The 14,410-nt window shown below is 38.6% G+C and overlaps 1 protein-coding gene across 1 annotated transcript in view; it reads left to right on the forward strand.

Annotated features, from left to right (window-relative positions):
* cdkal1 (CDK5 regulatory subunit associated protein 1-like 1) overlaps window positions 1–14,410 on the forward strand; it is a 262,057-nt gene that overhangs the window by 181,403 nt on the left and 66,244 nt on the right. The window contains exon 11 of the mRNA XM_023276824.3: window positions 3,686–3,866. Within this exon, the coding sequence (XP_023132592.2) occupies window positions 3,686–3,866 (181 nt within the window). The remainder of the gene's footprint in view (window positions 1–3,685; window positions 3,867–14,410) is intronic.

Raw genomic sequence — 14,410 nt, forward strand, 5'->3', positions numbered from 1 at the left:
CTCTTTTTGCCTCCGTGGAGCAGAAGGAGAAAAGACAAACTACACACAAACATGGAGCTGTTTTCCTGCAGCATTGTGTCTTTTGATTTAGGGTTTTACTGCTTTTTATTCTGGAGCAGCTGCAGGAATCTCAGCATTAGTCATGAGGTTAGCAGCTGACTGCTAGCTGCTGAGAAAAATCATTCCTCCTCCTTGGTTTTCTCTTTAGATGTGTCCATAATATATTCAGGAGATATTACTTTACTTTCCATTACAGCAGATCATTCATAGTCTCAGACATTGTCAAATAGAGATCTAATTAAATGTAGCTCCTGTAAACATACATTTAGGCTGCATTTAATGATGACATTTGGAGAAGCAATAAGGGTGATGGACACTGGAGAATTTATGTTCTTTATTTAAATCTGGTATAAAATATAGAGCCTCGTTTTTACCTGCAGTATTCATCACAGTTTTTTTTTTAATTTGATGAACTGTGATCCCTTTTTTTTTGTCTTCTGACAGTATTTTTTTCTGCTTGTTTCTCCCTAATATGCTATATGTAGCTTTTTTTTTTTTTTTTGCATAATACAGTTTGTATTGTAAGAGCACTTCTTTTCTTTTCTTTCTGTTTTGTGGCAAATCTTACCCTAATCAATACTCAACATTAACTCTTTCTCTGTGCCTGACCGTAGCAGATACTGTCTCATTTGATAGATTATGTCTGTTTATCTCTATTCCACACACCAGAGAGACTCATCTTACTCAGTGTTTTAGTTAGTCTGCATACAGATCTCTTTATTTATTAGTCAGATAAGTCATTCACCTTTCAAAAGCCTAATATTGGACATAGCACACTTAAATGTGTTTGTTCTGTTTAAGTAAAGCAGGAATTTGCAGCAACAGTTGCAGTTGACATTGCAATGAATGTGTATTACAGCTGTTTTGAGAGTAGAAATGTGATTCAAACCTGGATAAATAGGCATAAAACTGAAAACAATCTCACCTCCCTTTTGTTAAAATTATTCCCAGCACTTTGTGACAAAAGTTCATTCCGGGTTAAACAAACAAATCTGTTTTTCAGTTTTGAAGTTGTAAAAATATCCCTCGAAAAAACGCTTTAATTGAAAGCGCACTGAGCTGAAATGTAATCTGTCGTCTTTCCTGATTTTGCTCCCTCTCTGTTTCTCTCACACTCTGTTTTTTGAAAGGTGAGCAATAACAAGATACATTTCTCTTCTCTCATTTTAACAAGGAGAGTATCTGTGTGCTTCTTGTTCATTAGTATCACACATCACACCTCTATCACCCTCAGATCTGGGAGAGGCAGAGGTGTCAAAATGACAGTGTGTGTGTGCACGCATGTTTTTTTTTTTTTTTTTTTTTTTTTTAGCCTCTCAACCTCCACCTTAGTAAAATCCACATAAGCCAATTCACACTAGTCTCTCTCTCTCTCTGCTGCTTTTCTCAATATTCTATCTCCTTGTGTTATTTTTCACCCTTGGCCTGAATTGTACATTTTTTTCCCGGCAACAGTGTCAGTTTTTTTTACTGCTGCTACCAGAATGAAAAGGACACAGTGGCCGTCTGCCTCCTCAGCACCACCAAAGAGCCACAGCAAATTAGATCTACAAGCCCTGTGGAGATGAGAAAAAACTGCTTGTTTGTTCATATTGCTAATTTTATTTACATTCCCTCCCACTGTCATTAATGAAACAGCTCGAAGGGAGTATATTATGCAAAGGGCTTTAAATAGCAGTAAGTAATGTGAGTTTATTCAGATGTTTTTTTATTCCTCATGAGAGGAGAGCATTTTTTTGTCATTAGATGTCATGCAGTCCACAAAATTTCTCTTACATGGCCTCTGGACTGAACTTTCCCGCCTACAAGTTTAGTACCGATGACCCCAATGTGGGTTCAGGTTCAAAACGTGAACTATATCCTCGATTTTCGAACACTTAACTTGATTAATTATTGCAATCTAGACTCTATAGACTGCAGATCCTCGTTTATTTACCTACTAAGAGGAAGAATTAGACTGTTTATTTTGTGTTAAATCCTCAGGAGCAGGTAGAACTATAGCTTGAGGGGATCCAAAAAGTTAATTTTTAATGATAAATAGAGAATTATTCATTTATTCGACCATTTGACCATTCCATGCACATTTTACTTTTAATTTATGTAGTTTTACTTTTCCATAGGGTCGGTGTCAGGCAGATCTGAGAGGTCAAGGATGCCTGTGCCTGCAGGCCATTGGTTAATATTAATGACCATCAGCCAATTGGATCTCATCAATAGGTCAGGGGTTATCATGGGGTTGCAGATGCAGGAAGTTAATGTAATTAAAGATGCATCATGCTGTCGATTGCAGGGAAAATGCCTTTTCCACTCTTAATGTCTTTGTTGAGTTGCTTTGCTCTTTTGTGGGTCTTGGATGTGTTGATTTCTCGTCTTAAGGTCTTGAAGTTTTCACAGATTATCAACAGGAGATAAAGTCGTCTTCATATCTTTGCTTTTTAGTTCATTGCAGTCTTTGTTTGGTGCAACATTTCTGAAGCCACATTCTTATCTCTAAGTACTGAAGCCCAAATGACTTGTCTGGTACTAATAGCATCCTTCCTTCTTGTAGCAGACTGCTGACCATATAGCCCATTACATTAAGAGGCTCCTGTTCAACTGCATTGAGAGCTTTAATAGAAAGCTTGAAATCAATGGCTCGGCTTGGTTAAATTGAGAATGATTTCCAATTATTTCCATATTAGTTAGCCTTCCTAGAAACAGACCACTCCAGCAAATAACTAAATCCTCAAAAACAGGGAGCCAGTTTGTCTCAGATTAACAACGTTTCTTACAGAACTTTCATATAGATAATTTAGGTTTTTCTGGTAATTGACAGTAATTTCAGCCACCAGAGATGACGATAAATGCTGTCACTGAAACTCAGCCTGTCCAAATACTGTTCATCTCACTGGGAATGTCAAGGCCTTTAGAGTGGATTGTCTTCTGACAGACAGCGATGACTTCACCTTGGAGTTCCTCTACAGGCCATCCAACATCTGTCAATACAAACCAAATACATGGAACAAATCAATGCATTTATTCCCGTACCATCGGAGCGGCGACGATTAAATCCAGCGAGCCAACTGGCCAATAATCAATAGCTAACGATTGGCAGCAAAGGTTGCTAATCAGGTTTTGATTGGCTGAATGAGTCCATGGGGAAATGCTTGAGCCTCCTGTAATGCTACTGTACCTCAGATAGGTTTTTAAAGGTATAAATCAACAGTGGGAAAATATCTGTGACTCACAAACATCAGGACAGTTCCATATAATTTACTGGACAGTAGTTTCTGGTGAATGTGGGATGGAAATGTATTTGTTTGTTTTAAATTATGGTTTGTTTTGCTTTGGACTGAATCTCCAAGTTGCTCCTGAATCTCCAAGTTGTTGACTAATGAATAACCAAAGGGAAATTGTTTTACACTCAGTAAATACCAAAAGCCAGTAGGTTTAACAGACTGAACTGATGCATTATAGATTAGCTTCATAGTTCTGCTATATTGTTGTAATAATGTAAATTCCCTGGCAGCCTCAGAAGTTAAGCAGAGATGAAGAGCTTTTCTCAAAGACGTCTCAGTACCAGTTACTTTTTAATTGATTCTATCACTAGAAAATAAGAAAACTTTGCCCTTGTCTTTCTTCTCAGAGTCCCCGGTGTGACCATTGCTACAGATATAATCTGCGGTTTTCCTGGTGAGACTGATGAAGACTTCCAGGAGACAGTTGATTTGGTGAAATGCTACCGATTCCCCAGCCTTTTCATCAATCAGTTTTACCCCCGACCCGGTACTCCTGCTGCCAAGATGGAGCAAGTAGCTGCACATGTGGTGAGTGTGGATAAGAACACTACTTGTAAAAAAAGCAGAAAACATCGTCATCCAGTCGCAGCATATACAAGCATTTGTGGCTGCTGGTTGAAATGACAGCTGACTAATGGTAATTGCATGAATTAGCTCAACAGGCCGAAGTGTAACTGTATCAAGCTGGTGGAGAAACAAAGCTGCAACACGTCATTGTTCATTGTAAAACTGCTGCACAGTCAGAGTTTCAACTAGTCAAGCAGATTCAGGGGTTTTCTCCAGTAAAACCATCAGCTGATTATGATTTCAGTGGTGTGAAAAAAATGATTAAAACTGTGCTCCAGTCATGTTAAATATAAATATATAAAAAAGCAAACAGTTTTTATAAATTTTGCTATTAATTTAACGTGTAAGCTCATATTCAGTCGTGCTGTAAGTATACATTTATCATCATTTATGTCATTTTCAGATCTTTGATAGAGGTTCTGAATTAATTAGGCTTCTCGAGTTTTTGTGATTTTTATCATTCAAAAACATTGCTAACATCGCTAAGAGGTTTGAATGGATTTAGATTAAAGAAGCAAATTCAATACTGGATTCATGCTGGGTCATTTTGAAAGCTTTAGATGAGTTCATGCTGTTTGAAAAGAGATGCATTAAAGAAGCACAATGTGTTTCTGTCCTTTACTAGGCTCCAAGTACATCTTATGTATCCGTATGCAGATACTTATGATGACCAGGATAAGAGGTTAATAGTGAAGGTAGTGAAATTACCTTGAAAATAGCCAAGAGTTCCTGGGGTTAATGTCTTTACTCTTTACTAAACAGATGCATCCATGTCATGTCAGTTCTTTTAAAATTAATAGTGCCTCTTAATCTTCATTTGTGTCCCTCAAGGCTCCAGTGTCTCTGAAAACTAAATGTAAGCATAGAACTGTAGCAATGCTTGCAACCTAAAGTAATTAGCTTCAGGAAATTTTCGTATTTTACAAATGTATAAAGTAACTCGTAGCGTTCATGATTTAAACAGCATTTTGATCAAGTTTCAGTCAGTTTATTTGTGTAACAACCTAAAGGCTCAGTGAAAACCTCTTGTTTGCTGTGATTTTTCTCCCTCATTCCCTCAAGAATTCGTGCAAGAATTTCCAGCACCATAATACTACTTGCACGACCAAAAAGTTATGCTAGTGCCACCAAAATCTTCAACATTCTCAGGTGGACTAATGTTCTGTTTCTCTCTTTTCTGCATTATGGTGTTGCTTCTACAAGATTTGTCTAATTTTACACATCTAATGCTGCAGATTCCATTAAAAAAAATCTGCATTTTATATGTAATATTTTAACCAAGTCCGATTCAAAACAAACAAAATCATTTCAAAATTGAATGAATTGGACTATAGCAGGCAGCTCATGATGAATTTTACAGGAAAAGATGCTGCATATGTTTATGCAAAAGCTGTGAGCGCACACATATTTACATGTGTGTTAATCGAGGAATCACAGTTCGGCCTCCCGTCATCTGAAAATGTAAAAACCTGTTCCAGTTCTGTCATGACATGTACATGCATTTTAATATCTCTAATCCTGAGAGCCATCAGAAGTGTGTTTGTGTGTGGGGCGAGCTGACTCACATTCGGAGGCCACGTCTGAAAGCACAGTAAATGTCTAAATGCATTAAGTCTACAGAAACATTTGATGCTGCAGAAAATCCAAAGAAAAACATTTAAAGCAGAGAACTCCTGAGCAGTGCTGCGTTGAGATGAACAATCTGACTGTGACAGGGTAAAACATCTGTCAGTCAAGCCAAGTTTTAGAGCTACAATATCTCCCTAATTAAACAGTTACTATCTGAAGCTCTTTCTCTTGACTTCCCTTGAGATCTAAATGCCATTGTCAGAGTAGAAAGCTGCATCTTGAAGCACTTGAGGCACCAACACATTGTCTAATGGTAGTTTCATTCGAGCCTCTTATTGTTCCCTGCTCAGCCATCCAACTTCTAACACAGAGCCTCTCCAGCTTCTCTCTCTCTCAGTCTGCTGCCAAATGAAACAATTAGCGGCTAATGAAGCCATAATTGTGAGGAAAGGTGTGTGAGGGAGAGAGTGAGAAAGCAACACCGACTGAACACGTCGCCGTCAGCACCGACGTTTTCTTGACCTTTCGCCTCACAGGTTTCTCAGCTACATTATTGTTTGGCAGAGCCGCATACATCTATAATTAAACTGTAAAACAATCTTACGCTCTAAAGTCTCTCCTTTGTAACTTTAATTTCTTCTCATTGTGTTCTTATGCGTACTCTCTTCACTTTTTTTTTTTTACCTGCAGTTTGATTGAAATTGATGCACAGTTAGATGTAGATATTTTGGTGAAATGAAGGGCAGTGTAAAATATCACCTTTATGTCAAATGATTCCACGTCATTCAGGTGGAAATGCTTGAGTACTTTAGGGATACTGAATTTACAACACAAACCCCATAGCAGAAATTCAATGGGACAAAAGAGAAAACATCAGAAAACATGTGATCACTGCAACAAAAACTGAATAAATCCGTGATTTCTAGTTAGCATATTGCTAACTAGATTTGGACTTCGGGACTATGTCTCCTCATGGAATTGAAAGAATCGCGAGAGGAATTGAAAACTCAGATCGAAACACAGTGGCAGCAATAATCAGAAGGTATAGAACAAGTCAAAAATTAGACGCACAATTTAGCTGTGAAAACCAGACAGCAGCTGCTTCAGACTTGGCACAGAGATTATCAATAATAAGCTTTTGGTAAAATATAGGACACTGCATAACATCAACCTGATACTATAACATCCAAGAACAAAACCCTTCCATTCTATCTGACACTAAACTGCAAGAGAAAACATTTCTAAAGATGCCCGATGAACACTGTGAGAACACTCTGGTTAAATTAGATGAAGATAAATTTGTTTGGCATGAAAATGTTCAGGACTACCACAGTGAATGCATAGCCCTCACAGTGAAGCACAGAGGTGGTAGTGTGATGATATGGAGCTGCACGAGTGCAAAAATCAGTGTTTGTTTGTTTTTTTTGTTTATATATAAACACAAACACTGTGTATACATTAATGTGTACTCACTTCTGTTGTAATATGTATTTATTTCCACAGAATTAGCAGAAAGAATTGCTCTTTATTTACCCTACGTTTGGCTATTCATTTCGGTATTTCATCATATTTAGTTGTTTGTCGACCTGATGCGACGACATCCAAGAACAAACCTATTCCTTTCTCTTTGGCACTAAACTGCAAGAGTAAACTTTTCTAAATGGCATGTACAGATGTCCAATGACCACTACAAGAACACTCTTCAGTTAAATGAGGTAAAGATCCATTTGCTTGACATTAACCTGACCAGGACTACTACAGTGAATGCATAATCCTGACAGTGAAGTACGGAGATGGAAGTGTGACTATATGGAGCTCCTTGAGTGCAAAAGCCAATGATTTATTTGATTTTAATTTCATATAAGAGCTAACACTGTACTTGATGTACTTACTTCAGTTGTAAAATGTATATGTAGTTATTATTTTATGAAAGAATTACTGTTTATTTAGCCTATATTTGGCTTTTCACTTCGTTCAACTTCAAGCAGAAACATATGTAGTTGTTTCATCACATTTTTTTGCCTGCATGCTTGTTTCACTCTTCATTTTAGTATATTATCTAAACATGAGCATTTGAGCATTATATGGAGCATTTTATACATTCCTGAAGCCATATCACACATGCTACTTGGGATTGTTCTTGTGCCTGAAATGTTTTTCTTTGACCCGCTTCTCTTTGGAGTTGACCTCCTACATATGCTGTGCCCTGTACTGTATGTTATATCTCTTCTAGCATTTGTACTCCCTCCCTCTTTACCATCAAAGTGTTGACACTTCTCTTTCAAGTCGAGTGTCTTCATAAGTCATTCTCTTTTTCCTTCCTCTATTCGTTCTCTGAGGGGGAAGCTGAGTGCGTCTTGGAGGAATCAATCCCCAGACAACCACAGTTCTACATCTTTTCGTCCTTGTTTTTTTTTCTCTCTCCCTATTTCTGTCTCCTACATCGGTCTCATTCATTTGGATGTCAAAATATTTTATTCTGCAGGCAGCTCTTTGAATGTCAGATTGTGCAATAATACTGTTTCCTGTGGGGCTCTTTAATTAGCAAATGTTTGGTTTTTTTACTTATTTTTTAATTGGTAGTTTGTTGTTAACTTAATGGCACAGAGATTTATTTCACTGGAGCAGTATAGTGCAGATTGTGTAAGATGAAATTCCCTTGATCACATTGTCCTTCCTGCATTTCTAATAACCATTTTTGCTGCCTATTTAAAGGTTTATACGTGGGATAACTCTGAGTGTACCTGTGCTTGCCAGATTAAGTAAAGGGTGAGAAAGTTGGGAAATATTTGAGTTCCCTGTGACCAGTACACCTGCTTCAGTGGTTAAAGTTGCTCCCAGCATCACTTCATCAGTCAGCATGCACCTGTTTTTACACACACACACACACACACACACACACACACACACACACACACACACACACACACACACACACACACACACACACACAAACACACATTCAGACGCACACACACAGCAAGCAGTGGCAGCTAGGCGACGTCGAAGCCATGTAGGGTCAGTCATTAATAAAGTGCACCAGATGGTTTGTCTGGAACACAACTGTGTTGAATAGCCACAGGAGGGATGGATGGAGAAGTAGATGGAGGAGGAAGGAGGAGAAGAAAAGGAGCTGAAGGGAGATGGATGGAGGGAATAATGAGACAGAAGGAGAAACATACAGGGACATGTCCATTGTGGGGAGTTTAAGGTGCACCACGACCTACTAAATGTGGAGGCTGAGAGGTTATAAAGGTGTCATTTGCACGGTCCATATGGGACACAGTCTGACAGTTTACAATGGTGTTTTTCCACCTCCAGTATGGGAAAAAAGATGATTTTCATACTCACCGAATTCTCCTCATTTGTGTTTTTTGACCTTGTGGTTGTCATGCAAACAAGCTGTTTGTCGTACTGAAAAGCACACTGAAAATGAGGAAAAAAAACATTCAATTTTGGTGCAGATCCAGACCGCTTTCTTTGAAATCACCAGATAGGGCGCTGGCCTCAGTGGAGGATTAGCTCTTTGAGTGCTCTTCTAGTTTCCCCTGCACACAAAAACATTATTTCTGGCCGAAGAGACGAGTAATAACAAGGAATGATCTTATTTTACTGTACAGTATTCTTACCGTTTTCTTTCTTCGTGTACTGCTCGGAAGATCTCAACTATAAACCGAAAGAGTTAATGCCAGAGTGTGGAAGTGATAATGAAGAAACCCTTTTTCCTCACTTTGCTGCGGCTAGTGCAAGAAAATCTGATATTTGGCCGTGACTGTAATTAGCAACACTGACATTTTTATTTTGATGTTACATTGCAGATTTGTTTCGCTTTGGCAATCTAATTTCCAGCCATCGCAAAACACATATTTGATCAGGAAAACACTCCGTCGCCGAGCCAGTGAGCGGAGCACAGAAAACAGGTTGGAGAGCGTCCACCTGTGATAAGGTCCAGGTGTTTTTTGGTATCTGTGGGTCTAACTTATTACCTTCCATAATAAATGATATATGAGCTGCATGTAGGGTAGAGTAGAGGCAGATGGAAAGAATAGGGGACCACAGGGATGGAGGCAGCATGTTGAGAATAAAAGGATGTGTGTTATTAGCTCGGATCTCCATAATCATCCCCAGGTGACTAGAACTTAGCCTTGATAAATGGACTTGCAGAGTGGAAGGTGTGTGTGTGTGCGTGCATTTGAACGTCTGTTGGTAAGGACGAGTTGAGAATGAGCAGCTGTGGGAGGGAAAGGGAGAAAAAAGTGATAGAGAAGGAGATTAGCTGATCTAGTGGGACAATGTTTTTAATTTCCCCAGGTTGTAATTGGTTAAGAACTCCATTACCCACGAGGCACCAGTGCCGCAGCTGTCAAAGTGAAACAGCTGGCCAGCCACCAGTAACTCCATCTTCTAACTTCGCCGTCATTTATCTACGCCGACACACACACAGACAAACACTTGGGTTTCTCTCCGCCTCTCCGTCTGAAACTGTCCTATCAGGGGAGATAATAACACTTGGTTAAAGGCAGTCTAACAGGTATTAAGGTTGAGTTAATGGTTAAGTTGCTGTCTGGGGCCAGGTAGACCTGTGCTTGATTAATGAGCACCTAGTCCACTAATAATGAAAGCAGTAACACATTCTGCTTTAATGATCACAACTTTTGCTTGCCTTATTCAAACGGGTGTTCTTACCTGTGCAGGTCATCAGTGCGCTGTTCAATTTAGAGTTTTAACTAGCTGGAGACGCTGACAGTAACAGGGTGAGAAAAATAAAGATCTCCAGTAAGTCTTTGCCAATGCCTGAGGGGAGATTTAGTTGTTCCTGAAGGAGGGTAATAGTGGTGAGCAAAGTGTGCTTAAATATGTTCACTTTTTTAATAGAAATCTTTAAATGAAGTACAGTATATACATCTTCAGTTCTTTATTAGAAGAGAACTGGACTGAGAATGACTGAGAATCTAAGTGTGTTCTTCCATATGTTTTAGCCCATTTTATATGCTTCAGAATGAAGAAATTGTTTATTGGAAACAAAAATAAAAATGCATTTTAAAAATAATGCTACATGTCCTCCATTTAAAATGACTGGCTGAACTAAGAAAAGACTGATTTTATTCTTTCTCAGCTGAAATGAAGTGACTGCATAGCCTCTGTAGAGTATATAACTGCGTTATTTACCTGAATATGTCTTAATAACATGTTGAAATCACTTTAAATTTGTCTCAGTGTGTAAAAAGAGCATTTCATCTATAACGAGTTGCTCACATATGATCATTTCCACTTCTACATCAATAATTCGCGGTATCTACCTTTTGTGTGTCTTATTTTGCAGATAATGTCTAACACAAGTCAACTAGTTGGACAATGTTCTGTTTAGTGACCTCTGCAGTGAGATAAAGGTTACAAACACCACAGTACCACCTCTCAGCGTGATGCTTTAGGAGGTGTTAATCCTTCACAGACACAACCACACACACATTATGCCCGAGGTTGTTCAGCTATAGAAGTAATATAACACTCGGGCTCTGTAACGCTAACATCTGTCTGTCATTAGGGAAAGACAAACGGGCACATTCTGCTGAGCCACAAGCACAAACAGCACCGGCAAGATCACAGTTACCTTGCCCCACATCACACTCACTGCTGACACACATGTACTTCATATGTAGTCACAGCTCTATTGCATTGTGTCAAGGAGTCACAAATAAAGCATTTTCTCTCATATAAATAAAAAACAAACAAAAACAAAAGCAGGACTTTGCCATTAGCATTAGAATGCATATACAAAATGTAAACAGTATATGAACAAGATAAAGATAAAGATACTTTATTTATCCCCAGAGAGGAAATTCAGGTGTCCAGCAGCCCACAGTGTGCGACATACATTTAGATTCATCCATACACAGTAAAAAAAATAAATAGTTAAAAAAAAGAAAAATAACATGGTAAAAGCTACTATCAATAGTAATATTTATATTAATGTTTATATTATATAAACAGTCTGTACATCCCATATATGTGAGCATGGAACCACAACATCCTCACACATAAGATAAGATAAAATTTTATTAATCCCGAAAGAAATTCTTGTGTCAGATACTGCTCAGAAAAAGCAAAAGACATGACACAAGAAATGCAGTGCCTTTAAAGTAGAATAGCAATAAGATATAAGTACAATACTGAAATAAACTAAACTAAAATAGGGCAAGAATAGAACAATAAATATTGCACGTGACCTAAATGTTACAAATGAAAATAAAATGACAAAGAAATAATAATCAGCGTTAATGAAGGAGGCCAAGTAGATGCCAGGAAAATGTGTTCTTATATAATGCTTATTACATAAAACTCCAAAGAGCAGATGCTTCTAATGAATGACTTTGAGCTTTCTGGAAATGTAGCCAGCATTGAAATGAGAAAAAAGCAAAACAAAGAGAAAGAAGAAATTAAAGGAAAGTTTGAGTAGATGCATCGATCTGAATATTGTTTTTTAGTGAAATTAGAAAGCTAACAGGTACCTAAAGACAATTATTTACTATCTATCACTTTAAATTACTTACAGTAACTGCTTCTCAGCTCTGTGCGGACCTTCCTTTGTTATATAAAATGAGTTAACGCTGCCTGTATGAGCACTTTTTCACAGAGCTTTTGCTTCTTTCCTTGTCACTCCTACGTTGGAATCTGTGTACAAGTGTCTACATCCATGTAATGTCACTTCCCGTTAGATGCAGCATCCGTCTCTGGCGACAACAACAGATGGACGTCATGATAAAAACCATTGTTCATCATCACCATGGTGACAGGTCCACAGTGGCTGTGCATTGCTGGGCTGTCACTAGCACAACCTCGACGGCATGCAAGATTAACTTCTGTAGCTGATAGAACACACACATACCTGTACACAGACAACACACTGACTTCATAACAGGTTTTTTTGTGTTTGTGTTGTATTTTCACAAGCAGGTTTTTGTGTCTTAATCAAGTCGCACTTTCATCGAAACAGTGTACAGAAAAAAAAAAGATAGTGGCCAGCGTTTGTCAACTTTTTGAAGGGTATCAAAACATTTTTTTTATGCTTTAAACTATTTTAATCTAATTGGAAAAGTAACACGGTGAAGAGTTAAATAAAGTGTGTATATCTCCACAGTAATTGTATTTTCATATAATCATCAAGAGAATTTGAAATGAGCTTTTGAAATGTCGCACAAAAGAAAAAAATTATAAATTTGTCTTTTTTTTTTTTTTAAATTGCCTGCATTGGAGTAAAGTAGACTGCAGAGTGCCAATAAAAGGTGGCAGTAATAAACAGAGGACAAAAAGCCAGGCAATCTGGTGTTGGACATGTTTCATGTTGTCTGGAAACAAAGACAACAAAAGAAGTCTAAACATCTGATCAGTCGTGTCACTTACATGTTTGCTATGTTAGAACTTATTTGAAAAAGTTGTTTCCATCTCTTTATGCAAAAACCACCTTAAGTGAGCCTAAAAACCTTTGCACAATTAGGGAGTTTTGGGTTAACTTTTTCTGATGTGATTCTTCGAAATATTTGCACAAACATATGACTGCTAGATCAAGCTGCAACCTCTGGGACTGAAAAATTATGCTAAATGCCAAAAACTGTAGTTCATTAAGTGGCCGCTTGAAGCTGTTTCCGAAAGTGAGTCAATCTCCATCAACCCCAATGTTACAATGCTTTAACTTTATAGTAAAAATAAGCAGGTTTGCAACCTGATGCAAAAGACAATTTTGGTGTCTATAGGTAATTTATCCGTTAATAATCACTGAACAAAGGGTGAGTTTTTGTATATCTTTTCCATTTAAATTGCATTAAGCTTAAAAATGATCTATAATTCAGGGCGTTGTCACTTTGGCAGGTGGGTATCACAGGGCTGCCATGGAGGGCTCATCCATCTTTATATACGGTCTGCCTTATAGTCATTTCTACTCACTTCCTAAAATATACACGGTAGTCCACCTTTACAGATCGTCTGCGGCCTGTTTCAACGTCCTCTTGCTTCCACATTTGCAGATCCTCACCTCCCCAGTGCAGACGTCTGCTAGTGTTTACAAATCAGTTTCACAGGGGCGACTAAGAGTGTAGGTCTTGCTCAAGGGCACCTCGACAGCAGCTGTGGTGTGATAATGAGAGTATGTCTAGTTTACTTCCCTTTAGCCAGCTTTTCTACACTCGTCTGGAGATTTAAACGAAGGATGTGAACCTCCAAAAATTGAGGAACAGGTAGCATGACTTAAGAAAACCACCGGACTATAGGTTTACAGGTAATGAGCTGAGATTTCCCCCTAAATTATTACTGTTATGGAAGGAAACTGAGAATGTTTTCATGTTTCCATTTGAATTACTGTGCATCTGGCATGTTTTCCCTCCTTTGTCCATTTTCAGCGTGCGCCTTGCAGCATGTGTGTTTGTATTGGCATGTTTGTGTGCTGCAGGACTGAATAAATTCTGTTGGCTATTCATCGGGGGCTGAGAAATCCTTACCTGCAGTTACATCTGTCTTAGAGCTGCACACACACACACACACACACACACACACACACACTGAGCTGAGCATCGTCGACTACAGAGTGATGGTAAAAGTGATGAAGGGATGGCAGGAGGAGAGAGAACGGTGCTGAGGAGAGATGATGAGAGCACTGCTCTCAGCCGAGGTGCTTCAGGCAAAGAGAGAGCGAGAGGAATTGTAGAGGGACAGACTTATAGGGGGAGGATTGGTGAGAGAGTGGAGACCCAATGATTAGTGTGAGTTTTCTCCCACTGGAGGAAACACATGGAGCGAGGGGAGAGTGGGGGGAGCGCTGAGGGAGACGTGGAAAAGGCACAGAAAATGAGAGAAAAGAGGATTTGGAGATTCCGGAGAGCCCTTTGGCAGAGGAAGAGAGAGGGAATCAGGTGAAAACATAAATGAGAGGATGGTACAGGGAC

This window comes from Amphiprion ocellaris, chromosome 9 (assembly GCF_022539595.1).
Source record: "Amphiprion ocellaris isolate individual 3 ecotype Okinawa chromosome 9, ASM2253959v1, whole genome shotgun sequence".
Taxonomy (NCBI): domain Eukaryota; kingdom Metazoa; phylum Chordata; class Actinopteri; family Pomacentridae; genus Amphiprion; species Amphiprion ocellaris.